Source organism: Gasterosteus aculeatus, chromosome 1 (genome assembly GCF_964276395.1).
Source record: "Gasterosteus aculeatus chromosome 1, fGasAcu3.hap1.1, whole genome shotgun sequence".
NCBI classification, from domain to species: Eukaryota; Metazoa; Chordata; class Actinopteri; order Perciformes; family Gasterosteidae; genus Gasterosteus; species Gasterosteus aculeatus.
The window spans coordinates 26,345,317-26,373,133 of record NC_135688.1 but is presented as its reverse complement, the minus strand read 5'-3'; the positions used below and the strand labels follow the sequence as shown (position 1 = coordinate 26,373,133).

At 47.9% G+C, this 27,817-nt stretch overlaps 1 protein-coding gene across 12 annotated transcripts; it reads right to left on the bottom strand.

Moving 5' to 3' along the window:
* Window positions 1–1,787: 1,787 nt before the first annotated feature.
* On the bottom strand, window positions 1,788–27,701 carry atp11a (ATPase phospholipid transporting 11A). 12 transcript variants are annotated; one of them, XM_078099749.1, is made up of 31 exons: window positions 27,149–27,701; window positions 16,562–16,684; window positions 16,163–16,252; window positions 15,999–16,079; window positions 15,795–15,902; window positions 15,397–15,525; window positions 15,206–15,309; window positions 15,019–15,066; window positions 14,730–14,794; window positions 14,434–14,515; window positions 13,942–14,092; window positions 13,647–13,844; window positions 13,406–13,519; window positions 13,265–13,324; window positions 13,013–13,179; window positions 12,751–12,822; window positions 12,246–12,319; window positions 12,036–12,139; window positions 11,700–11,881; window positions 11,147–11,398; window positions 10,895–11,057; window positions 10,710–10,812; window positions 10,456–10,601; window positions 10,093–10,152; window positions 9,870–9,997; window positions 9,016–9,151; window positions 7,285–7,350; window positions 7,071–7,174; window positions 6,798–6,963; window positions 5,653–5,756; window positions 1,788–4,856 (listed from the first exon to the last, which is right to left on the bottom strand). In XM_078099749.1, exons 1-30 carry the CDS (start codon window positions 27,191–27,193, stop codon window positions 5,667–5,669), a joined length of 3,411 nt encoding a protein of 1,136 aa, XP_077955875.1. In that variant the 5' UTR covers window positions 27,194–27,701; the 3' UTR covers window positions 1,788–4,856; window positions 5,653–5,666. The 12 variants fall into 12 exon arrangements, with proteins under 12 accessions (XP_077955875.1, XP_040038228.2, XP_077955882.1 ...); XM_040182294.2 differs by lacking the exon at window positions 5,653–5,756 and adding an exon at window positions 8,292–8,315 and having other exon boundaries at window positions 27,149–27,463; XM_078099756.1 differs by lacking the exon at window positions 5,653–5,756 and adding an exon at window positions 5,995–6,089 and having other exon boundaries at window positions 27,149–27,430.
* Window positions 27,702–27,817: the final 116 nt, after the last annotated feature.

Below are 27,817 nucleotides of genomic sequence, written 5' to 3'. Positions count from 1 at the left end.
CCTGCTGCTGGGCACAAACATGTGAAAAAACACACACAAGATGACGGTGTTTGAGAGCTGATTGTTAATTGGTAATCCCATAAAATCAACACAAATCAGCTCCTGTTTGATTCTTCGGCCTGTCAGCTGATATTAAAATACACTCATAGGAAATCATGATATATTGCCCCCAAAACATGCAGCTTAAATTATCATACCAGACTATAGAAAGAACATGCAAATGTTTACAGTTCCAACGTAGCTTTTCCCGTTCCACTCAAAGTCATTGCAACGTATTTGTGTCCCAGCCTTCGGTACCGAGCTGGAAGTTGCAGCAGAAGGTGCCGGAAGACCCTCCGGCCGGTCTTTGTTGGTAGTTTTCATTCTTCTGTCTGCTTATGATGGTGTGCGGAGGGAACGAGTGGCCTTACATTTAGTGATGGAAGCCTCGAACTGGATGAGAGCTGTAGAAAAGGAGCCGTCGAAGCAAAGTGTTGGGCAGCAGTATTTTTGGGACTAGCTGCAGAGGAGAGGAAGAAGATCGCATCAACCTTTATGGCGAGAAAGTAAACTAGAGTGCTTTCCCGAGTGGTGAACTTTCCCTTTATCCCTCGTTTCACGGCAAAAGGGGATTTTACAGGATTACTATTGAATCCTCATATTTTGAACAGTCACCTGTTGCTTTATTGCAGCTTCAGACAAAATAAGTCTGACTCTCAACAGGACCGGAAAAGGAACCGATACCTCCTCCGGGCCTTTGATTTCTCTGCCAGTTTCCAATTTCCGTCTCCACCGTTGCATTATTCCTTCTCGACATGTTGAGTATTTTTGCTTGATTGGAGGTGTGAATTCATCTCAATCTAACACACTTCGTTCCAGCCCTCACAAAACACACACAAACACCTACATCACCTTAAAAAGTGTGCTATGTGCTTCAAGTAATCCAACCTCAAGCAGTTCGAGATGAAGGAAGCCTAAATTGGTGATGAAGAGGTTGTAAAGGACTTGGTTGCACCTTCAATTACACCTCCCACCTCTCTGTATATTTTAGAGTCTATACTAAGTAATACACCATAAACATGAAATTAAAGGTGTAACTCCACGCATATTTATATGTATATCTGTGTTTTTCACAGCATTTGATGGAATAGGTTGTAAAACTTGTAGACTTTTGCTCTCAGATTTTTCTAAATTGTTGAATGAATCATTGCAGTTTAGCGAGGGAGAAAAATCCATCTTTTGGGTGCTGGTAGAGGTCTGTGCGACCACAAAGGAAATGCACGAGCACTTCTCACCATCTACTTTTCATACCCCCCCTCCACATTTTACCTCCTGACAGTCGTGCCCTAGATATTTCTCCATCCTTGTCAGACCCACTCGCAGGTCTCATCGGCTGCCAGCTGTGGAGGAGAGGACGTGGAGATCAGCGCAGACGAGAAGTGAAAAGGATGAAGAGAATCCAATCGATCCGAAAACCTCCATCCTAATCTTGTTGACGTCCTCGGATGGTGCAGACGGCAGCCCTGGAGCAACTTTGGGGAAACACATCAAATCTAAAAATTGTCCTCTTTATTTGAACCATTTCCTGTGTGTAATTTAAAGCACAACTGGTGGTTCAGTTTGAGCAGCATATGGGAGGCACGTGTTGGTTGGATGCTCTAAACTCATCAACTAAGCTTTTGATTGTATCTCATCAGCTCTCATCAGATACTCAGAAACTCTTGTTTAGCCAACGTCAGAAATACTCTACTGCGCCCCAGTGGCAGATACATGATGTGCGGCGGTAAATAAACAGAAAAATCACATTGTTTCTGCTTTTTATATTTCCACTTTTGGCTTTTATTTCCAAGCAAATATACAGTCGATTGCCATCAATAGCTACAGAAATGTTGGCAAAAAAATCCACATTTAAATCTTGATATGTTACTGTTAAAAACTGTTTTATAAAAAGACCCCAAAACTGTACATCAATTAACATAACTAGCTTTATATATATATATTGCATATATATACTGTATCTGAGTACACAGCGATTTACAGATACGGTTGGTTATGATAAATACAACACTATACAATAATACATCGTAAAAGAGAAAGATAACATTCTGTTCGAAGGCTGTCAGTTTAGGTCGGTTGAACCTTGAAATCCACCGTTAATGGCTTGTGTTCTACGGCAGAGTGACGATCATCAGACGTGTGATGTCCAGTGCAACGGAGCCGCAGAAAACCTTTATTAAAGCTACTTGTTCCTCTAAGTGAACACGACACGCATCAAATGCTGCCTGCAGAATGTTTTCTCCAACGCGAAAAAGCACGACAGTACCGGCGGGATTTGTTTTTTTTCTCTCATCAAATGATTCCATAGTTTTCTCTTCTAAGCCACACCTCACGGTGAAAGGTTTTAAGGGGGAATTTATCTTTGGTCGAGTTAGTTCTGATCTGCCGGGTCAGATACTATATGAGCCTTTTTTTGTTCTTATTTGGTTGAAGAGAACCAAAAGCAGAATTCATCTGTAAGTCAATTTCATATAAATATTGAGTAGGAAAACCCACATTTTGAGAAATCAGAAAAAAGTCATTCTGAGTACAAAGCTCTTCAAGTTTTCTATCTCATTCAAATAAAGGTTGAAGATGACATCGCATCCGCGAGACATCTCTCCAGTGTGCTTCAGTGTTCCCACTCTTCATGTGATGAAGAGGAATTTTACACTCAATTGTTACAAAACAATAAAAATATCATTGCAGAGGCAGACGCCCTAAAAACGGATATTAAACATTAAATGTTTTTGTGCAAGAAGAAATGACTTTGTTCATTGATTATATGATGTATCTGAATAAGTGGACAGAACGACGCTCTTACAAAAGACAGTCATGCATCCGTTCATCCATCGACCGGCGTGTGCGTTTGCACGATGCAAATGCCTCTTATTAGTCGTAGGTTTACCGTAAAGCAAAAGACAGTTCAGCAGAGAGAGAGAGAGATAAACTACCACAAGGCACCTAATGTAAAAGCAGCTAGAAGGATCTGGAGCAGCAACAAGGCTTTGGTTCAGAAAAGTACACGGAAAACATCTTTTCTACTCGGCCTCACGGCGACAGATGGAGAGACGGACGGCCGAGGAGATGCAGGAGGGGACACGGGAGCGAGGGTCTCCAGGTCGGGGTGGAAGCGGCTCTCAGAGAGCTTCCACATCAGCATTGCTTCACCACGAGGAGAATGAGAGAGAGAGAGAAAGAGCTAAAAAGAGAGGATAAATGTTGAGGAAGGAACGTGTGAGACAGAATTCAGACACAACCCTTCTCGTGGTAGATTAGACCGTTGTAGATGGTCATCCACTCGTTGGGTGCGTAAAGTTCTATTTTTCTATCAACCTCTACGAATAGTTTGACATTTGGTGAAACGCTGTTATTGGTTAAGATCGGTAACTCTCTCAAACATGACGCCGGTGTTCCTTTCTTTGTGCTAAGCTCAGCTAACCAGCCCACGCCTCCAGCTTCATAATGTGTTCTCATCAACAAATGTCCCCTTTTCAAATGATCAAATCTCAGAAAAAGGTTTCGTTTAAGGCATCGAGTAGTGACTGGGGCACTTTAGTTGTGTTGAGATCATCTCGGCAAGGACACGTTTTGCGTGTTCATTTTTGAAGGTGCTTTAAGTAAGTTAAAATAGTATGCAATTTAAAATCAAAGCTTTCAAAGCTTGACTAGACATGCACTTCATGCTTTAAACATTTACAGAGCTGTGTTTTTGTCTACGTCTCGTCTTTAGGATTCCTAGGATCAACCTATAGAGCACACACTTCGGCTCCAATGCATCCAGCAGTCTGTGTGTCTTTGTTTCTTTGGTTAAAGGTCTCTGCGACAGATAGTGTGGTATTTACAAGGGGACATTAAGGCGCGCAGAAGACGCGTTTTCTAAGCCGCGAATAGCTCTACGTAGCATCACGGTTACCGGGGAGGAGAAGGTCTACAGGGAAAGTGTGTAACACAGACTAACTACGTGGGAGTTTGAAAGCTTAGGTGTTGGATGTGAAACTAAAGTCGGTCTTTCTTTGAGACATTTTATCCACTGGCTGTTAAAAAAAACGGGGAAAACAGACCAACTCAGCGCCACTTCTCAAACACCTAGGCGTCGCTACTCTACGGCGGTCCTCCTTACAATGTCCTAGCGAGCGTTCCGGGATAATACGTTTGCACACAGACAACACCAGTTAGTCCTGAAAAGGAGGCAGAAGGAGAAAGAGAGAGACGGAAGGAATGAAGAAAAAGGAAATGTTTGGTCAGAGAAAGCCGGAGCTGCCGGTCGTCATCAGCAGCGCCATCACACAACACATTGGCGTCGTTTCTATGTTTGTTTTTTTTGTGATTTAAGAAATCAAAGCCCTCGAGTTTGATGTGGCGGATGGAATCCTCCACAGAGCCGCCACTTCTGAAGGTCACCTTCATTGTGACCCCCTTTCCAGAGGGAGCGCGTGCTATCAGCATCCAGGAACACGAATGAATTAGTTTGAGTTACTTTTTGTACGCTTTACTTTCCAGATGCGGACCGATCTGTTAAATCACTCCTTCGGACTATAACAAAAAAAAACACGAGAGATTAACTAGACTGAGGTGCCCGGCCCCGCCTCGCCGCGCCCCTGCTTGGGCCAGCGGGAGCCATCGGCGAATCGAAGGAGGGGAGCGAAGGTGGAGTAGTCGGGCGCTCTTTGCCAGCGCGTGAACATGGTTTTCTTGCTAAAGGGTTCGGACCTTCGAGGGTTCGGGGCGTTCCGTCGGCTGCCCGAGCCTCGCCGGTGGCTGCCGGCCTTGGACGGGGCGTGCAGGGACGCCAGCGGGGTGAACTCGGACAGCTGGCCCTCGTAGACTTTATCGGCGTTCTGTGAGGGAAAACGGAGAAGGAGAAAAGGTTCACTGCACTGCAGAGGGGCCAACGGAGGAGCTTCATGGAGGAGACGTCGTCATCCCAGCTGGCCTCGTGGTTTGGCCTCTGTTCCAACGAGTGGAATTCTGACAATAATATGTTTGGGGATTTGGTAAGATTAAAACTTTGCCATATTGAAACACTGAAACTGTTTTTCCAGTTTTGTTTGGAATAACTTGACAGGAGCAGCTTATTGCTGGAGGGACAAAGGCCAAACGAGCCACTGCAAAAAGCAGTAAACTGAACCGGCTTCCACAGAGAATTCAATTATCGATATGATTTAATTAAAAAAGCAAGTTAATCCAATTGGCCAGCTGCGATGATAACATCCTGTCCATCCGGTTCAGACGCAATGCAGCCAGAGAAAATAAGTAACACACACGAGAATGAGCAAATAAAGTCTGTAACGCCAAAGAGCAGCATAAAAACAGGCAGACAAAACCATGCAAATATGAACATAGCAGGTAAACATGCAGGAAGTCCAACTGTGTGTGGAGCCTTCTGGCTCTGCGGCGAGGCTAGGATGCACCACTAGGGGGCGCCGGAGCTCCGTGTACATTGTATATTGTTGGATGCTTCAGACTTCGGAGACCCTCACTCACACTGTAGCCCATGCCATGTTAGTCAGGTAAAACTCTCCAATCGGTTAAACGTCTCATCACGGCAACCCATCACATTGTTAACATCACCCCCCCATTACCAATACACACACACACACACACACGCGCGCAGCGTGGCAGGGCGTGTTTTACCGTGCTGAGGCCCTCTAGGCTTCTCTGAGAGCTATTCCATCTAGTAAGGTGACATAGCTCTGGTAGTCCAGGGCGCTCTCACACCCTTTTTTAGCCTTCACACGCTGTGGACACACACATACACACACACATACACGCAAACACACACATGTACAATCAAAGACAAACATATTAGGGGTCGACCAGGAACATCATCGCTGGCATGCAATCAGACTGACAGAAGAGTCACTTCATGCAAAACAGCAGCAGTGAGAAAGGGACAGGATACAAGAAGAGGGAGTAAAAAAGCGAGGAAGAGGTATTGTGTGGAGGGTGCAGACGGGAGGAGAGGCAGAGGGTCACCTCCAGGAGGGCTGGGGTTAGAAACTCATTCTGCTGGAAGTCTGAGACAGCATAAAGATGGTGGAGGGCTCGGAGGTGAGGCAGCGACGCTTAGTCTGCGCGCCGAGGAGGCCCAGAGGGAGGAGAGGACGAAAGGGAGGAGCCGGGGAGTCAGGGGAAGGAGAGAAGAGGGAGAGTTAAAGCTCTGAAGGTCTTTACAGAAGGCCACACGAAACCTCCCATCCACAGGCGTAAAGCCACGTCTGGACCACCGCTACATGGATGGTTGAGAGAAAGGAGCAGTTTGAGACATGAAGGCAGAAATATAGAAGGTTGTTCGGGTCAAAGTTCAACCCTCACTGCAAACAGAAAAACACACACATGTAACAGGCTTCATGTCAACTACAAACCAGAAAGGTTTAGAGGCAAAAAAGAGCTTGATGGGAATTCAAATATATTTGCAGTGTTTGGTTCGTTTACTTTAAGTTTAATTGTTAAGAAATAAAGGAGCACTTCACACAGACAGACAGGGAGGCTTCCTGACTTACATCCAACAGAGTAGGGACGAAGCCAAAGGCAGCATACGTCTGCTGACCCACAGTCACCAGTTAGACATCGCACACACACACACACACACAGTTAATAAACAATACTACGTGTTTGTCTAGAAACATTAAACATTTAACGGATGTGATTTAGACCACTTCCAGGGTTGCAAACGTTCAGTTCTTTCTAACATTTGGAGGTGAACTTGCTAGATTGACCAGCAGAGGGCGCTGTTTCACCTGCGCTCGAGGGAAAGCACTCGATTGCTAGGCACCCACCTGTATGCGCTCAGTGGTGGTGGGCCACAGTGTCCTACAGATCACCTTCTTCAACACATCTGGCAGCAGACTGGCTGCTATCAGAAGGATTATGCTGAGCCAGGCTGGACCACTGGACAACATCTGCATGAAGACATAGTACATCCTCTGGTAGTTGAGGAAAGGCCTGGGGGAGAGAGAAGGCATCAAAATGAAGGCAATGAAGGCATTTTTCTCAGCAGGTTATCAGGTTTTAGGCTCAAATAAAATAAAAACGTTGATCTTCCAGCTCACCAGATGATTCCTCCCCACAGCAGAGAGAAGACCACAAAGAAAACCAGTGAGCCCCAGATGACAAAATGGTTGATCCAGGTCCAGTAATGAGTATCCAGAGCCAACTACAAGAGAGAGGGGAGAGCTGAGAGAGCAGACCTTCCACGTGTCACATGTCGCAGCTCCTTCTTATGATGCCATCTTCATCCGGCCTCGCTCGCGTGTGTGTGGTTACCTTGAATGTGACAGTGAAGACCAGCACGGTGAAGATGAGCGTCCCAAATGTCCAGTTACCAAACATCTGCGGAGGCAAACAACAGATGCAGATAATGAAGTATTGGATCAATCAAACAGACGGCAGGGGGCCCAGGGGGCGACATTCAGGTGACGAGTGTCAGACGCCCGATGGGTGAGCGGACAACCAGAAGAAGTGAGGTGATCTCAACTCGGATTTGAATGGAAACATTTCAGTGTGGCTTTCCAGCAAGTGAGAGAGTAACAAAAATATATCTATTTCTGCTGACAGAAGAAACTACTAATTCTTAAAGGGTATTTTCCATAATAATCCTGACAAAATGGGATTATAGTAATGAAGGTCAGACCTAAATGTTCTTTCTAACCAACACTTGGATTAGTGATTCATACTTTCAACCTGGCTAAACTGAATTTCAGTCGTGATCTATGACTAAATTCAGGAAAGAAAACACACAGACGAGCAGGAAGAGGTGAAACTTAAGCTTCTCAATGCCACCCAGATGAATGCGTTGTAATGTTGATGTGATGCTGATGAATGAAACGACAAACACAATGACTTCTAACAGACTTTAGAAGTGACTTCATAATTCCAGTTATAGTCACTTATAAACCTGTAACAACAACCCAAATATCAAGGACAAACAGTAAAACATGTTTGGATTTCTATTATTAAAAAGGAGAATTGCAGAGACACTTGAAATACACGAAGTAGGAGTGCAACTCTTTTTCTACATGTGTTCGTCCCCTGCTTTTAACTGAAGTTCTAACACACACACACACACACACAATGCACACAGAACGTCATAACATTTACACCTGGACACATGAGCACGGGCCACTACACAAACGCTGACAGTCGGCGTGACTACAGCAGCCACCGACGGCTGCACATGAGACGGAGGCAGAATGGACGATGAGAGGTTGACCAAACAGGAAATTGGAAACCGAAACTAGGGAGAGACGTCAGAGAGACAGATGCAGGCTTACCATCTGTGTGTTGGCTGTCATTAGCTGGGAGGAGGAGAGAGAGGCAAAAAAACAGAAAAGAAAAAGCAACACAAAGGTAAGAGGAAGAGGAAGAGGGCAGAGGAGAGGGCCAGAAGAAGGAAATCATAAGAAAGTAAACAACAGTTTTGTGGCCGGAGAAGAATAAAATAAAAACATCAAACGAGTGGAACAAAGCAACTGAGAGCAGAAGTCACCGCGAACACCCGTAGAGATGGAAAGGAACGAATAGAGAAACAGGGGAAGGTGGAGACCCGCCATGCCGCCGCCGCTCGGATGTCAATGTCTGTCGCCTTGAGACGAATTTTCTAATTCACTAACACACAGGCTGCACCTCCTTTAGTTCAAACGTGAACACAAACTTCCAAAATGAATCTGTCAGATGATTCACGTAAAAATTAAAAATAATAATCCACCTTCAAAGCAGTTCAGTGTCTTTCAGTAAAGGCTGCAGTTTAAATACATTGCTAAAAAACAGTGACAATACGCTGATATTGGAACCACAAAAAACCCAATATGCTTCGCTTTTATGTATTAATAAACTTAAAACACCTTAAAGGCTCTAAAAAGCCAAATGCCGAGCAGCAAATTAGAAAGATGGGTTTTGTCACGACAAATAAAAGTAGTTCATCAAAAACTAAATATGTTCTTGTCTCAGACTGAGATTAAAGATTAAAGGGAGCCGTCTTTGACACGCGGCCGTTACCTGTCCGTTGCTGGTGAAGGTGGTGTTGTTAAACAGGAAGTAGGCCCCGAAGAACATCACCAAGGCGTCATACACACCCAGGAGAGTCCAATATATGAAGATGGGCCAGCGCAGCAACGAGTTCTTAGCGATATCCCTGAGGACAAACACAAGTTGGAAATAAACAGCGTGAATGACTAATGTTGACAAGCTCACATTTGAATCAATACTGCATTAGCTGCCTTCGGGAGGACCGTAACCAGAAATGACTGCAATGTAATATTCTAATCAGATTTAGCTGTCAGATGCAGTAATTCATAAATACATCACGGATGCAGGCGCCTTATGAACACTGAAATACTAAATGACTCGAGAGTAATTATGTGCGTACTCGGGCGGCTTCATTGTTTCTGATGAAAGACCGTTTAGAGTCACATTGTGAGAAAAAGAAGATTTCAGACTGAGAAAAAAAAGAAAAAAGTTAGGTCACATCATGTGAAAGTTGCGTGTTTTCTATTTGGAAATATTTGAGCTTTGACCAAGCGGAACCCAATCAGATCATGTTCAAGTGCAACGCTCCCACTTGAACTTGATCTGCCTGTATTGAGCAAATGTCCCCCGTGAATGGAGGTAAAATCGATAGAAAATGTTTATTCCTGCAGTCTATTAGTCAAATTGATTTAGAGTGCTCTTTTGCTTCTTTAAAATACCTCAATCTTCTGCTATCAGGTAAACACTGTGTTTGTCGGGGGACACGCGGGGGATCGATAAACCCCGGCGCACTGCGGCGATGTGCAGGAAGTTAGCAGGATTAGGAAATAAAGAGCAGCGGGTCGCGGCCCGACGTCACAGACCCCTCAGACGAGGACTCTAACCTGTAGAGGGACGGGTCCTTCCTCAGGATGTCCATGTTGATGTGCTGCTCGATGAGACTGTAGAGCAGAATGGGCAGCGAGGTGAAGCTGATGTTGTACAGAGTCAGGTAGGCGGTGTCGTACAGCGGCTGGGGGGGCGGGCGGAGAGCGTTAAGCATCGTTAGACTTCTCATACGTGTACTTCTGTGTGTGTGTGTGTGTGTGTGTGTGTGTGTGTGTGTACCTGTTGTGAGAAGCCGCAGAAGAACTGGTAGATGAACTGGGGGAAGATGAAACAGACATTCTGGGGAAAGAAAAAAAGATAAATGAGAGATAAATGCAGCTTGTTGTTTGTTTGTCCTTGCACGTGAAAAGATTAGATGATTTTGTTTTGATTTTGTTGACGGAATTCAACGTAGTTTTGTAAAGAAAATAAAAGAGAAAATTGATTGAGATCAATTGGAATATTCTTACTTGTTTTACTGTAATTGTTAGATATTACACCAGGAACAAAAGAAGCAAATAAGCAACACCCTCAGTTAAACAAGCCTGAATAAATCATGAATTTACGTGTATTTACAGTGTATTCACTGAGCAGAGGGAATACCTTGTAGAAGAAGTATTGCACGAGTTCAGAGATGCGTATGTAGTAATAGTGTCCGTGGACGAGCAGCATCTTCTTCAGGTGTTTGAACTTCGGGATGGCGTAGTCGCTGTTCCTCACTGCCTGACGACCCTCCTTACCCATGATGCCTTGAGACACAAAAGGAATGCGCGAGAGAGGTCAAGGTAACGGCCTCCGTGGGTTTTTCCGTATTTCCGCGGCGTGAGACGGGATCGGACGACGGCGCGTCTACCGACCGATGCCGACGTGGGCCTCGAGGATCATGCTGACGTCGTTGGCTCCGTCTCCGACGGCCAGCGTGATCGGGTGCTCCTCGGAGGCTTTGATCAGCTTCACGATCTAGAAATACCGGGAGATCGTGTTTCAATGAAGCTAATGGGTGTCGTGTCTCACGTGGCGTCTCATGTTTTACTATCCGCACCTGGGCTTTCTGCAGCGGCGCCATGCGACAGCAGAGCACGGCGCTGCAGTTGCGGCAGATGTCCAGGAAGATCTCCTTGTAGTCCTCCTGGGTGGGCCTCATGACCGCGGAGAGCGTGGCCCCGTCGATGATCAGTCCGTAGTCCGTGCAGTCACCCGATAACCTGGACGAAAGAAGGGTACCGGAAAAATGCTACAAAGCTTTTCTCCTTTTTGCTCTTTAGCCCCCGTGGATTTTCCCATCGTCCCTCACCCAGAGAAGGAGTCCCTGGTCATGCCTCCGTGCTGCCTGAGGACGGTCCTGCTCAGGTCGAACAGGACGTCGTGGAGACTCTGCTCCTCGGTGCGTTTGGTGGTCAGCTCCAGGATCTGGGTGTTGCGGTGGAACAGCTTGCTGGCGTAGCAGGTGGCGGCCGCCGTCTCCATCTTGTCGCCGGTCAGCACCCACACCTTCATGCCTGCCTTGTGGAGGGACTCGATGGTGTCTGCCGCTTTTTCCTGGAGCCTGGCGTGCAGGACAGTCGGAAAACATTTTACGGCTCTTTTTATTAGGAGATTAAATCCCAGCGACATCGGTGAAAAAGTCTGACGCCTTCAGTAAAGGATGGGTTGATTCCTCTTAACAATCTCTTCAAAGCCTGCACTCTAGCTGCTGTAGTAGAACTGTCTCTCGTCCTCAATCTCAGAAGTGGGTCAGGACTTGTTCTGGTAGCAGCTCGAGCGGAATAAAGACGTTTGAGGTGCAGACATTTAGAAGCGTGGTGGTTACATTGGACTGGATTTCTAGAAAACAAGAGATCCTCCACCTGTCCTCTACGGCAGTCGCTCCCAGCAGGATCAGGTCTTTCTCGATGACGTCGTAGGCCTCGGCCAGGCGTTTGTCTCGGTCCTGTAGTGCCAGTTTGGCCCCGTTCAGCATGTGGCAAACCTCCTCGTACTGCTCGGGGCTCAGATGCCGATAGGCCACGCAGAGCGTCCTCAGGCCCTCCTGCAGGAGGACACCTCGCCTTCAGAGTGGTTTCAATCTAGCCGTTTGTAGTTGCAGTTTACATTTGTTATGTGCACTTCAATTGCAGAATGTTGGACGATCATAAAGGTAATAATGAATCTATTGTAGCGCGTGTGTGTGTGTGTGCTCTCACCACTGCGTTGTGCTCTACCCGAGCTCTGACCTCATCCACCTTGCCTGATACGACCCTGGGGAAGATGGAGGAGTCCGCGCCTTTACAGAACAGATAGAGCTCGCCTGCCCACATGCGCACAGGGGAGTAGAAGAGAGACGTGTGTGAGGAAGGAACCGAACACGGCAAGCCGCTCACACACGTGCATACACACAGTTGGAAGTGCGTTACCAGAGCTGTCCCTGACGATGACGCTCATCCTCCGTCTGACGGAGTCAAACGTCAAAACCTCCAGGAGCTGGAATCTAAAAAAACAACAACAACACAAAGCGTGAAATGATCCTGTGGTTAAGTTAAAACGCGGAGAGCAGTGACCATAGAGTGCAATAGAGGAAGGATTGGATTTTGATCGGCTTTATCTTGGCCGATCTTTATTAAATTAGCCTTTTTTTGGCATGTAACAGATTGCCGGGCTCTTTAAAATCTAAATTTAATTAATTTAAAAAATGCTACTGAATGAACCGCAACATGGATGATCATCAAAGTGACTCATAGCAGGCATGCGGCTGCAGTAATGACATAATATTGCAACTATGCACATCAGATTATCCTCTGAATACACTCATATAGTGGCCAGAAAATCATACCTTCTGCGGTGAAATAGTAACGTTGACAACTGTGTGTTAAAATAAAACATTGAAGAGATAAACAACATTGTCCTAATGGGTTTACTCACCTCTCAATCTCATCCTCCCTATTCAAGATCTCCATGTGACTGTCTTTCAGTCGTAGATATGTGAAACCGAGTCTGAGCACAAAGCGAGGCACCATTAGTGGAATTTAAGTGGCACAACTTAAAGTGTTAATTGTGAGTGAAAACCACCTAAATTAAACTTAATGTGTATGCAGATGAGTTGGTTTTCAATAGAAAAGTCGTACGTGAATCACTGACATTGTGTGTGTGTGTGTGTGTGTGTGTGTGTGTGTGTGCACTCCACCTCGTCATGCCCTCCACCAGCGCCACCTCGTCTGGAGACGAGGAGATGTAGAAGGAAGTGGACTTGCCCTGGTGGATGCCGTGCTTGATGCCGTCCACCGTCTCCTCCTCCTTCACCTGCACTGTGTGGCACAAACACAGCGCCCGGAAGAACAGCTCCTCGTGCTCCTGCGGAGGACGGCAACACAGAGTTACCCTCCCACGCACAGACACACGCACAGACACACACACGCCAAGCTGAGGCGATGCTCACCCTGGCCCCGGGACCCGGCGATGTGTCAATCATGTCCATACCTATTGCACCGGGCAACACCTGATGGCAGAGACGAAGAGGGTCAACATCATCAATAATCGACACAAGATGACAGAAGCTATAGATCCGAGAGGTCGCTACCTGTCCGTTGCAGATGGCGTGAGGAACATAGACGTGTCCGTCCACGCAGCACTCGATGAACTCCATGTTGTTCTCCGTCAGCGTCCCCGTCTTGTCCGTGAACACGTACTCCACCTGAGCACAGAGAGAGAGAGAGAGAGAGAGAGAGAGAGAGAGAGAGAGAGAGCGGGACACGTGTTACGGCCGGACGCGTCCCCCCCCTCCCACGTGTCCCCCCCTCCTCCCCAGGGCTCTTCGCTACCTGCCCGAGCTCCTCGTTCAGGTCCGACGTGTTGACCACGGCGCGCTCCCCCAGCTCCTCGTCGAACATCTCATCGTCCCACATGATGAAGTAGGAGCCCAGGAACTTCTGCATCTCCACGGTGACGTACATGGAGACCGGGATGATGTAGTTGAACAGGACCATGAAGGCCAAGAAGTCCGTGAACACCCTGACCACCTGTGGAAAGAGGAAGACGGGGAAGCCAAAGAGGGGATGAAGAATTTGTCTTTTGCTTTCGTCTTCCGGATTGAGGGATTGTGACCCACAGACTCACGATGTGTCTCTGTCTCTCCGTGTCCGTCCTGTTGTTGTACCAGGGCTCGTCCCTGTCGGGGCTCGCCTGCCACACGTACTTCAGCAGCGTGTTGACGAACGCCTTGCAGATGAGGATGCACAGGTAGACCACCAGGAAGGCGTTCATCGACCTGCACGGGGGGGAGCACAAGAGGCCTTTTTTTATACGAGGACATTTGAAATCTGGACTCTACGGAATCGATACTTGTATTAAAGGGATCAGCTCGCACGAGGCCGTTACTCAGAGCCAAGTCCATTTTGGCAGAAAGAAGAGAATTGCAATTCCAAGGAGCTAATCAGGCCCGCTCTGAAGTGTGAATGTAATCCACCTCCAGTGAGTCTACGAGCCATCTGGAGAACCAGACGCAAGTCAACGCCAGATGGAAGGAGAGTGATCAGTGCAGCACCAGCGATGGGACGGGCAAAAAATACGAATGATGGACTCGTGATGCAGGAGAGTGAGTGGTCCTACTTTTCCACCGCCGAGCGTTTCTGAGTCTTGGACTGGTAGTTGAGAGCCATCTTGGTTTCCATGCCGGTGTAGATGGCAACCGCTGAAAGGGAGGAGGAGAGGGCGGCTCACTCACAACATCCTAACACGAGGTCTCTGCTACGTTTTTTCCAGAACAACATGACTGCTGACAATGTTTAATACTTCAGCTGGAGACAACTGAGCAAACTCTATCCGGTGAGGAGGACAGTGTGAAGCAGTAAAAAGAAATACTTCTTTTATTTCTGCCATATTGGTGTATTTTTAGGGGATATTACCGTAGATGTACTCAGTGTTCTTGAGCGTGGCTCCTCTGAGCAGCAAGTTCTCTGATCCTAACGGCCTGAAAAACAGACGAAAGCTCGTTTTTACACCGTTCGATCGCTCTTATGGTGAAAGTCTTGCAGCTGTGTTGTTTGTTAATAACAGCGACAAGAGTTAAAAGAAACCGATTCCAACCGATTTAGAGACCAATTTTGTCACAAAGGAACTACCTTAAAAGTCACGGACGGATGTGATATTTTGGAAGATGAATTGTAGAAATAACCACATTATGTGAAACATCACCTGGCCACTGGCTCGCTGTCCATGTAGATGTTGATACGGCCAACGAACCTGTGCGGGGGAGACGTGACAGGAAAGACGCCACAACTTAGTCAAGTGAGGGTGTCTGTGTGTGTGTGTGTGTGTGTGTGTGTGTGTGTGTGTGTGTGTGTGTGTGTGTGTGTGTGTGTGTGTGTGTGTGTCCACGCACTTGTACAGGTCCGGCTGCGGTTGTTCACATTCTATCGTGGCGTGGATGCAGTCCACCTCCTTCTCAGTGTTGTAAGCTCTGGTGTCCTCGACCGCGTAGTACGTCTGGAGGAGAGAGAGTGACTCGAATGAAGCGAGCCACACACACACACACACACACACACACCGTGCACACACACTGTGCACACACACCTTGTGGCTGCTCTCTCCGTCCAGACTGGCCGTGGTAACAAAGCAGGTCCCGTCATCTCGAGATGAGGAGAGGAGGATGAGGTCGCAGGGGAAAGTTTCATCTTCTTTCATCAAGACCACGTCCCCAACCTGAGACGCAAGACAGAAGCGAGGCGTCTCGTTTCTAACTCGATGATCGGAGTCTGGGCCTCCTGCATGTGGCGCCTTGAAGGATGTCGCTCATCCCGTTAGTGTTTCTAATGCAGTTCATGCTGAAGCAGTTTGCCTAATAAGCGAAGCGTCTGCTTCGCCACACGTAAGCCTCTCGAGTTCGGACGTTCGTCCTCTCGCGGGACACGTGATCACACACAACTTCAAAAAGGCTGAATTGCTCTGCTAGGAAGGGCCTGCAAACGTACCCTGAGCTTGCGACTCTGTTTGCGGACCACTTTCCCGTGCTGCACCACGTGGACGGGACACTGGTTGACGGAGTTGTCGGCTTTGTGTCTCAACCAGTCTTCGTAGCCCTGCCGGAGAGAAACACAGAGGGGGGGCGGGAGGTGAAGGTGCGGCGACAGCGCGCGGCGGTGGGAAAAGAAGAAAAACCCGCTGTAGGCTCTCACCTGTTTGATGGCGGTGACGGTGATGACGAAGAAGAGCGGCAGGCCGCTGGTGATGGGGCTGGTGGGCGTGTCGATCATCAACTGGAGGGTCGGATACAGACGGAGGGGGTTAACTGGCAGACGTGGACGCGGTACGAGAATGAGCCCCTGAATCTGTGCTTTACCTGCACCAGGAATATGATGAGGAAGTAGAAGTTGGCGACTCTCCTGAACTGCTCGAACATGTTCTTCGGAACAAAGTTCCAAAATGTGTACTGCAAGAATTGAGACGGTTCAGTCAGAAATCTGCTGTCAGCTCAAATTTGGAGGAATAAAAAGTTAAAGACACATGGTGCTGCAACTTGATTAGATGGAAAGATGCTGTCTAACAGTATGTAGTAAGATTGTCAAAAGACTAAAGAGGCGGAACAGATTTGGTTTCATCATTTAGAGAGAGTCCCATTATCTTTACGATACAACATCCACTCTTTCGCACAACCGTGCGTCCTGTTCCCAGGAATAACTCTCGCGCTACATTCTGTGCCCGTCCCGGTGTGTTATGACCTGTGGGTGACCTCTCTGACCTTGGAGGAGACTATTCTGTTGTCGGGGAATCTCTGCTGTATAAAGGCCTCGGCTCCTGGAGGAGGCTCCTTGTGTCCGATGTAAATCGTCCTGCTGTCCACCCAGTTCTCCTCACCGACACACTGCAGACAGAGAGAGAGGGGGGGGGGGGGTGTAATGTTCAGTATGTGATTCAACAAGGTTTTCATGGGACACGAATCAACGCACTCCGACAGCAGAATGCTGCGTGACTCACGGGAAACAGACGACTAACTTCTCTCAGTGAATGAGAGCTTTTGTTCCCACGGATACACTGAACTGCATGTGACTCAGACAGGAATGCCAATTACACACACACACACACACACACACACACACACACACACACACGCCGAGTGAGACCCCCGAAAGCGTCTCTTTGACTTTAATGCCGGATCTCCACAATATGACAGACCTTTTACTGAGAGACGTTAAACTGGAGAGGCGGGTGTGTTTTTTTACTCCTCCAGTCGAGCCTGAGACGTGCCGGCGAGCTGCTCGAGCTTCAGGCGTCTCCGGCAGGACTGGACTTGTCCCTGGTTCACACACTGATACCATCTCCCTGCAGCCCGGGCTGTTTTCTCAAAGAAGTGTTTTTAGGCGCCAATTTAACATGTGACCATCGCGAAGCACCTCTAGTCCTTCGCCGGATCCTCTCCCTCGCTCGCTTTCAGCCCAAGGAAGCACTAACGGCAAACGTTCTACAAGCGGCGGCGGTCAATCGCAACCAAGGAACCCGGCGGTGGTTGTTTCATTCATGGCTGAAACGCCTGAGCACGCACACACACACACACACACACACGTTGAGACGGGCTAACGAGAGGTGACAGTAATCTGTGGCTGGTGAATGAGATTGAGTGTGAAGAGGGGCTGCATGGCCCAGTTTCACACACACACACACACACACACACACACACACAGCAACAGGTTGACTCGCTGCTCTAAGATGACCTTGTTTAAGATGGAGAGCTGTTCATAGCCGATGAATAAAGCGGACGTGACACAGAAACACTGATGTATCGTCCGTACTGGGGCTCTTGCCCAAAAAGATTCCCGGCAAGGGAGGAGATGAATATCAGCGAGCATCGAGAGCTCGCCGACTCTATAGTTCCTCCTCCCGTCTCCCGTCTCCTACACCTAAACGTTGTCATGTAGACCTGGCAGCAGCCAAACTGCGAGCTACGATCCACACGTGAGAAACACGCGTGGATCCGGTGGGGACGGACGGCGCAGGCGGAGAATCAGTGGGCCTCCTCTCGCGCTGTCCTCTCCTCCATTTTTATCCTTAATGCAGCTTTATTGGCTTTCTCACCTCTTCCCTCTCCATCTCCCACCTCAACCGGGACGGCCTCTAAGCAGACAACCTCTCTCCAATCGATTACGTTTAGCTTTCATCGGGATTCAGGCTTTTTATATGAAAGCCTTTCTGCTTCTAATCAAATGAAACTGCCTCTTTACAAAATAAAAGCGGGCCTTTGAAAAGAAATATCAAATGGCCGGGCCTTGAGGCGCATGGATGTAACAGGAGACTTCTGGAGCTTGATAATCACTTTTAGCTGCGTTTCGTGTTACAGGACGCTGGTTTCGGGGGTGTATTTATAGTTGGAAGGGAAACATTTGTGGTCGGGTGAGAGGGATCGAGAGAGAGAGAGAGATAGAGAGAGAGCAGGCATTGTTTTCTGTCTGTCCCACTCGGCACCAACATCCATTTTGCTTTAAGCCACATTAGTAGAAAGCGCACGGAGCCTTTTCAGGGATATGACACACACACACACACACACACACACACACACACACAGAGGCCAATGTACCCTGCAACATCAAACATGAATGAAAGCGAGGAGGAACAATGACACAGAATGTTACCTCATATATTAAGAGCAGCACACGCCTATTCTCCGAGTGCGTCTGTGTTTCTATGACAACATACGTTTGAGAACAATACAGTTAGGTAGGGCGAGGACCTATACTTTGTCGGACGTTTGAAGAAAGATAAGATAAGATTAGATAATCCTTTATTAGTCTTGCAGAGGGGGCATTCGGGGGATTACAGTAGCAGAGGGGTAAAGTGTACACGGACACACCGTTAGAGAACGATTGTACAAGCAGGTGCAGGAGTCGCCGTGTTTTCAAGAAGTGAAAGTAACACAATATTCAAATGGCCTCAGTACATAAAATAAAAGATTTGCTGGCTTCATTTCTCTCGACATGCTTCTCTTCCTTCAAATACAGAGCGATAAGGTTGAGGAATAGTTACTAATGAATGCTTTTTGAAACGTTATTCTTTATTAATATTGGGAAACCAAGCTTAAATCTTGTGTAATTAAGCGGACCTGTCTGTTTGTGTTAAATTACGCTTTCTTTGAAATAGTTTTTCGCACTTCCAAAATAGCACTGATTGTTCCCACGGGACCGAAACTGAACCTGAGCCAAAAGCTGAAGTCCCACGGTGATTGAAGAAGAGGAGGGGTTTTGTAAAACACACACTCACACACACACACACACACACACACACACACACACACACACACACACAGAGCAGCGAGGCAACCCCCAACAGCCACCCAACCCACCATGGACACACATGACAGAAAGACAGGGAGTGTGTGTGTGTGTGTGTGTGTGTGTGTGTGTTAAGAGAGAGAAAAATGTTACTCCTGATCAAAGATGCATAGAAATCTTTGAAGACGTCCTCTAAACGTTCCCTTTTCGATTAGATGAGACTTTACTTTTGTTTGTGCTCAGGCAGGAAATCTTTTTGTTGCAGCTGGACGAAGGTGCATCCATTAAAAACCCATTATTACACATTATTACACGGGTCTCACCGATTGACACGTCAACAACGCGGCAGAGCAGAAGCAAGGCGGTGCAAACCATTTCACGGGTGCGAAAAGTTAGAAAAGTCTAACTATTTTGTGGTGGAAATCTGTCATTTGAAACAATACAAATAAGGCACAGTCTCTGCAAGAGCTGTAGTTATTGTTGTATGATGCCTGGCAAGTATAGATAACATTTACAGAAAACCGCTAAGCGAACAGAGCAATCACTACAACACACACACACACAGACACACAACTATCAGTTGCGAGCAGCTTAAAAGGCCGAGCTGTTGTTCAACTGATGACCAGAGTGTTTTATCCTCCCGCTGCAACAGGCGGCCCCCGAAAATACTTCTCGACAAAAGCCACGGACGGAAACCTGCTCCCCGCGATACCGCCGACCGACACACACACGCACACGCACACACACACACACCCTTGACACACTTTCACATGCAAATACTGTGTCCTGTATCAGGGTTGCATGTGCAAACATGATTGGAAAACATGGACACACGCTGAGGAGCGAGAGATTGTGGCAGTGCCTTTATTCTCAATGTGGTGACTCAATGGAGCAGGTTGAGAAAAGCAGCCGGCGGACTTTCGTGCCGTTGGAGAGCCAATCACAGATCTGTGCTTTCCTTTATTTGTTCTTTCAGTAAAAATGTAAAATTGATGCGCAGTTGAGAAAAAAATTCTACTATTTTCCCACTTTTGGAGCCTCATTAACTTTTCATGAATATGTACACTAGTGTCAACAACGCTGTTTTTCTGGTCAGGTTTCAACTTTAAAAAGCCACTGTGGCATTAGCGGACAAGACACTGAATAGTAAACAGTTAAAAGTCTGCAAAGCAAACTGTTCTGTGTGTGTGTGTGTGTGTGTGTGTGTGTGTGTGTGTGTGTGTGCGCGTGTGTCTGGGGGATTTAGTGATCTGACTCATCTAGTCCTCCTAACTGTTTTGTAACCATCCAAACACACACACACACTCAGAGAGAAAGAGATCACATGAGAGCAGTGCTGGTGTAAATCAGAGCCAGTCAGCAGTGGTAGTGCTGGTTCCTGTGTGTGTGTGTGTGTGTGTGTGTGTGCGCGCGCTGATACTATCACACTACAGCTGCTCGCTGAGGTCCCGGTGATTATCGTGCGGTCGCGTGGATTCGAGGATGCGAAGGAGGAAAACTCTGATCATAAACAATACTCCAGGTGTTTCATGCACTCTGTGCTGGGGGTAAACGCGGGGGGTGATGGAAGGGGGGCGAGGAGGGGGGGGGCGCTGAGAGTCTCACCCCTGTGAGCTGGAGAGGAGAGAGCCTTGTTTCTGGATTTCCTGCTGATAAGCGCTGCCATGCTTAGGATGTCAAGGGGGAATCAACTTACGCACTGTTCACACTCGCTTCATTGTGTCTGCACGGTGACGGGAGGGGGGGGGTCACATGGTGTGTCCCAACCCCCCCCCCCTCCGTGACTTCACCTACTGCTGCAATCAGGTCACATGCAAGACACGTGGTGAGAGTAACGGCTAGGAGGCTTTTAGTGCTGGAGGAAGTCAGTAAGTTGGTACTTTGAAGTCCAAATCTCTGCCCTTTGTCTCTGGTTATTCAGCTAAATGCCAGTGATTCAGCTGCCAGTGAATGCGCCTCCACGCACAAACACCACGCGGGAAACGCCAGCCTTAATAACTGTAATCAAACTAGTAAACACAGCGTTCTCTTATCGTTGGTTGACTTTGTGACAATGAAAATCATCCAAACTCTAAACTTGTTAACTAACTAAGCCAACTCTCCCAGACCTCTGTGATGGTCTGGATAATAACTTGGGTCAGTCCATCGAATAAGAAGGAAACAGCTAGCTTAGCGTAGCACAAAGACCAGAAGCCGGAGGCCAAGCGCCCCGCCTTTATTTCCTAAAAACGTGACCTTTCACCTGAGATCCGACGTCACTCATCCGCCTGCAAAGCACTGAGGGGAAGAGGCCGAGGTGCGTTTCTATTCTTGGTACCAACCTCCATTATGTGAGTCCGTTCATTTCCCCCCCATTAGCTGCTGGTCCACGTGTTCCACGTCGCTCGCATAGTGCTTCCACTTCCTGCTGCGGAGCCACGCCGCCTGCTTCTCCTCTGAGGGACCAAAGCGTCAAAATGCTTTCAATATCTCCAATCAATCGTCTTTTAGAAACGTCTCCCTCCTTCTCGTTGACGGGAGCGCTCCTCGCTCTCCCCCCCTTAATGTCCGTGCGGTGGGGAGTCATTCCACCGTTTGCGTTGCCGGTAATCACGAGGAAACCGTCCTGGTTACACTTCTAGTGTCCTCTGCACCGCTTGTCTGGTCGGTTGCCTTGTTTTTTTCCCCCCCCTTTGGTTCATTTTGCTCTCCTCGCTCCCCGTCCTGGTCCTGGTGTCTCATCGTCCCCATGAATCCTGCCGCCCTTCTGTGCCACCTCGGGGGGGAGACCAACACAACTCAATGTCTGCGAGGGTGCCAGAGGGGAGAACATTACTATATGGTCAGTTTGTTCCTCATTATGTCCTTGACAACCACAAGATTAACACCCCCCCCCCCCCCCCCCTAGCACTGTTATCTCACTGAATCTTTTCATTGTGCGCCTGGCTGACCCTTCTTCTCCTTTCTCTTTTTTTTTTCTCTCTTTCTTCACGGTCACCGAGGGCGACGGCACACTCGCCCCGCAACGTTTTTTTTTAACTGAAACCGCTTGACGTCTCAGCAGGAGGGTGAAGATCACAGGACGAATCCGAGGGGACCCGAGCGGCATCATGTGGCCCTCAAGGGAGCGGCCACTTGTCGAGGGCCTCAAGCCTTTTTTTATCGTCTGAAGGGATCTATCTACGCGCTATTAAACGCGCTTGGCGTGTGAAACTGCTGCAGCAGGAAAAAGAACAACAATAGTTGAACACGAGACCGAGCGGAACGTGAAGGCTGAAGGCACTTTGCGATGGACGTATCCTGGAGGAAAGCCAGCGGGCCCTGAGTCCACTCCTCTTCCTCGGCTATTTATGAGGCGCTGCTGCAGTTGAATTCATTGTTTAACAGTTGTGCATCCTCAAGCGCGTAGAAAACCAGAGTAGAAGTGGTGGAACTTAAATATTTACTCTGCCGGACCACAGCAACACGCACTCAACTCCTGCTGCCGGTCGTGTGTCTGATGGAGGAAGAGGAGCACTTTGTCCCCGAGTTCCTGCCAATTTGCGTCCACCTTTGATCTGTGGATCAATCCCGCTGACTTCTTCCAACCGGCGCGCGGCGTAAAAAAAAAGACGGCCGGGTTGCAAATTTAGGGGTGGCCTCTTCTGGTCGTGCCAATCGCGCTCAAATATTAATGTGGCTATTATTTATTCATGTTAAAATGCTACACAAAGCAGGTTTCTGATCGGTCATTTGGGTTCACTTTCCCTAATGCTGCACTCAGACAAATATATCTATCTGTCCGTGGGTCCATTACTTATACGCTGGTGTTGTTCTCTCGCTCTGGGAGAGCTCTCCCGCTCTCCGTTTCTGGGTTTCTGGGCCCCAAATTCTCAGAGGTCCCTTTGTAAAGCACTTCCAGGATGCTGCGGTATTACAGGGGAGCCAACACGTACTGCAGAACCCAAACCTACAGATTGGACAATTGGACTATGGACGAAATGGACTAAATCCTGTCCATGGAGCGAGAGAATGAATGGGACAACATGCCGTCTCAGTTCCGCAAGAGACATTTCCAAGTGCGGGGGTTTGGGTAATCTGGGTATCATATCGCGCAGACAGCCAGACAGCGCGTGGGGGGAGCATCAGGGTCGTCTACTTCACGGCTGCCGCCAAAGTGCATCGATAATGTTACAGGATAATCAATGTTGTTTTGTGTACGCGAGTTTGTTCGGCTTTGGGAATCACTGGAGCTTTTCCGCAGTTTCCTTCACGTGCAATTCCCCCGCCGATGCATCTTTCAGGGAAATAATTACACTTTTGCATTGAAGGAAGGGGATCTTTTAAAAGTTGTACTGCAGCTTGGTGCAAAAGTTGCTTCCTAAGTGCTTCCTTTGGATAATGTTGAGAAGCTTTTAACGGCCTCAGGAGCTTCATATGCTTCAAATGTCAGCATTATTCATCGAAAACAAATATAAGATGCACACAAACAAAGACGAATCCGTCCTGTGATTACAGGTGGACAGAAAGAAGAACCTTCAACAAATGAGCGGATCACCTGCAGTACCTTCACGGGAGTAACGGACGCGAGGTGAACTACGAGCCAAGTCGGGAAATAATCCGGATTATCCAGTTTTTGTTAATGATGTCTCAAGAGTTTCGGCTAAAAGGGAGAGAGGGTGGGGGGGGGGGGGGGGGGGGGGATGACATGTCTGATGTCAGACTGCGCTGTCAGCACTCGGCAAGGGTGTGAGTGTGTGTATTGCGGGGGGGTCGACCAGTTACCACTCGCTCAGAACATTAAGGGCGTACCTGCACCTCTCAGCAATTCCAACCCTCCACCTTCGCCTCCGCGCTCCATTAACGCCGGGCGATCCGTCACCCCCCCCCCCGCTGTGCTACGAGCAATACACCGTTAATGTTACTGCAACGACACCCTGAAACGAGCCTTTAATGGAGCTCGCACTCCTCGGCCGGTGCCGTTTGTGTAGAGGGAGGAGAATCAATATCACAGGAATGTATCAGCACAGGGGACTATTTCAAACTATTATAGTGATACAACTTAAGAAGATATCAAACTGAAAAAAGCGGAGGTATGAATCCTCATACGTGATGAGCTGAAACCAAAGTGTTTGGGTTTTTCTTTGGGAAATAATGATAATTAATAAATAACAAAAATGTCTGATATTTGAAATAATCTGCTGACGAATACAAAAAAATATCATCGTCAGTTATTGTCGCGTAAACAAATACAAGGGAGCCCTAAATGTGACTGAAAAGTGAAGCAGCCGGCAGTCGAGCAGTGAAACAATCCCAAGACGGAGGCTTAGCGAGAGCCTGTAAATCCTCCCGGTAAAGAGGTTAAACCTGCTGCACTCTGGACTGTGAGCGGCGTGGAGGCGCAGGTGTTCAATGATCAGCAGGAGGAGCTACACAGCTTCACAACAATACGGATGTCCTTCAAAATAAAACACCATTCATACCTGAGGAGGAACCTATTTAAATAAAACATTGACGCACACAAACACCTCTAGTGTGCTTTAGTTTTTCTATCAACCATAACGTTATTTGAGTATTAAATTCACTCATTTTACGTTACGATCTTGTGCTACAAAACACTAAAAGACCAAATAGTCTATTGATTAAAAAAACTCAAGTGTTAGTTGTGATTTTTTCTGCGTCGTCCTGTTAGCCTCGAGGGAGGAAAGTCATCTTCTCTGTTTCATAATTTAATTTGTGCTTTAACGCCATGTCATCCTTTGTAATACAAAGCCGCCCTGCTGTGCCGCCCCAACGTCATCTGCCACTATCGGCCGGGCTGCTCGTGAATTATTGACCACCACACAGAGCCGTGGAGTTCTAGCGATCCGCTGCTCCTCCGCGTCACCGGGCTACTACTGCAGACCACCGGCCCGCCTGAGCACAGGTTCCCCCCCCTCCCCCGCTAGAGGCCTCCGGTCGACCGGCCGGCCGCCAACTCTCAAAAGCTTCTCCCGCCCCGTTAGAGAAGGCGGCCTGCTGGTGAACAAGCGGAGATACAGTAGGTGATAGCTGTAGAAAGGATTAGGTGTGTGTGTGTGTGTGTGTGTGTGTGAGGGTATAGTGAGCAGCAGTGACCCTTTAATCCACTGAGCGAGCGCAGGAAGTCAGACGGAGAGAGAGGGGGGGCACTTCCTGTCCAGAAACCCAGGTTCCTCAGCAGCAGAGAGGAATGCTGCCCGGGTGCATTTTTACATAATTGATCGAGATTAAGGTACAATTACAGTCGAACCGTCTAGATGTCAGCGGCTTTTACGCTTACAAACAGCTTTGAATGATGTTCAACAACCGCGAGGGAACCAGCAGCACCTCTCTTCTGCTGTGCCGTTTTTAAATATGTCAGTGTGGTGACTTTGTTTCCTCTTTCTACAGTAAGCCGAGCCGCATAGGTTACTACGAAGCAGGCCGACGGATCTCCTGTTTAAGGGGAACAAAACTGTCCATTTGCTGTAATCTGCGTGGATACTTTCAAAATAAAAGGATGGGAAACTAGGAGGAATGTAAAAACAAAGTAGGGAGGAGACTCACGCTTTGCTTTGTCACATCTACGAATAAGTAAGCCACAAGTTGGAAAAAGCTAAACCCAGCATAAGAGCACCCTGCGCCGAGGCGAGCTCCGCTTGTCACTGTGATCACATCCAGCCCTCGTTGGGCCGGCGCAGCCTCAGCCGTCACAGAGATGGCTGTGGGGCTTACGCAACGTAATCAGGGGCCGGAGACAACCCGAGTGACCCCCCCTCCGCCGCCGCTATCAGGTGGTGCGACGAGGCCTCGGATAACCACGGGGAGGACCGTGTGTCGAGCGCTGTCACCATCACACGAAGGGAATTTAACACACCAAAACGTGCCTATTAGGAAGGAGAGGGGACTTCACCTTGATTCAGTAGATAGAATAGACATTCATTTGGGCAGTGAGACGTGTCCATCACAAGCCCCACTAATAATCTTTCAAGGTATTTTGCAAACTGCTGAACTGTTCTCGATTGTAAGGATTTTGATGCATTTCCGTGACTTAACCGCATATCTTTGCATTCTACTTTGTACTGATACAAGATAAAACGTGGACATGCTCGGAGCGGTGCCGTTTCAATCGGCTGCATGAGAGGAACTCTCCTCGCGGGCGATCGTTGCTTGATCTCAAGTGAAACGAATCCACGCGAGGACGCTTTACAGCACAGCAAATGGACTCATTAGGACTCTCCGACGAGCTCCATTTACAGACGGGGTCCATCTCGCCGCTGCCTCTCAGTATTGACTGATATTTCATAAAGTGCTACTATTGACCAAAACATAAACTGCTCCTGAGCCTCGTCCCAAGCGTTCAGCGGGTCTCTCTTTGCATCCGGGGACTGTTTTTTCTTTGCAACAATTTAGAACGAAGCCACCGGTCTAAAGCGTGTTATCCAGATCAATTACAGCGGCAGAGCTCATCAGGGCGCCTCGCGCTGTCAATAAAAGATTTTATAATTCTAAAACAGATCTGCAGGTGCAAAAACAGAGTTTGTTTGTGTATTTGCTGATTGGTTGAGTTTATACTGTTTTATTGCATCTGTTTATTTGTGTCTGATGACAGATTTACACATTTGACACAAACACCATTGATTGAAGATTCTTTCACATGACTTGTCATGTTGTTTCGGTGGGTGATAATTGCTGTCTGATCGCATCTCTGCGCATGTTCTGTCATGAAGAATATTTCGTTGCCACCGATAACAACTGGTGATCACGACTCCACCTTCTCTAGTTAAACACCGCTCTTAATGCTGTGTGTGTGTGTGTGTGTGTGTGTGTGTGTGTGTGTGTGTGTGTGTGTGTGTGTGTGTGTGTCCCACACACAATCGTTTCCCAACGAGATTATTTCCGCTCCCTTTTAGCGAGTGAAACTTAATCCGGACGAGTAACCTGTTTCGGAGGAATTCAAAGTCAATCGTGGTAAAACAAATGAAAAAAAATAAAATATTTAAAAAGCACTTCCTAATTATCCTCGTTAAGACCTCTGGTCTGCAGAGAAACAAGTGGTCCGGATAATGTAATCCGTGGACACGCAGGACGAGGGAAAGGACACTCACGTATCTGGTGATGAGGGTCCGCAGGGTGCTGACATGCGTCCCCATCCTGTCCTCTCCTCCCGGGACGCGTCTTCTTCGCTCCGAAGGGGACTTCGCGCTACTTCTCGCTAACTTCTCTCTAAGCCTACTCCCTTGTCCATGGTTCTTTTCTTTTTTTTTCTTTTTTTTAATCACTAATCTTCTTCCTGGATGAATAATACTTTTTAAAAAAGGGCTTGGTCGGAGAAAAAGCTGGTGCCTCGCAGGAGACTCTGAAGTCACCTCCGTGAGACCGCGGGAGGCTCCGGAGGACCCGGGGGGGAGAGGCGGCGTGTTTTCGGCACGGACGAGCGGGCTCCTCCTCCTCCTCCTTCTCTCACGAGACGGGGAGGAAACTAGTTTGCTTCTCTTCCTCTAAGCCTTCAGACGTCTACTAATAACATTCCTCGGCCAAAGGAGCTTTTCTCTCATCTACGTCACCGGGAGCCAGGTAGTGCTGCTCGCTCTAGGTGAGCGCATGCGCACCCTGGTGGGGGTTTTGGTGATTGATTGGACGTTTCAGTTGACGGGTTTTCTGTTGTGTGTGTGTGCGCGTGCGCGCGTGTGTGTGTGTGTGTGTTCACTTACCTGTGCTGTCCATCCAGACGGTGCTGAAATACTCAAATAAAAGGGAATTTAAATTATTTTGTT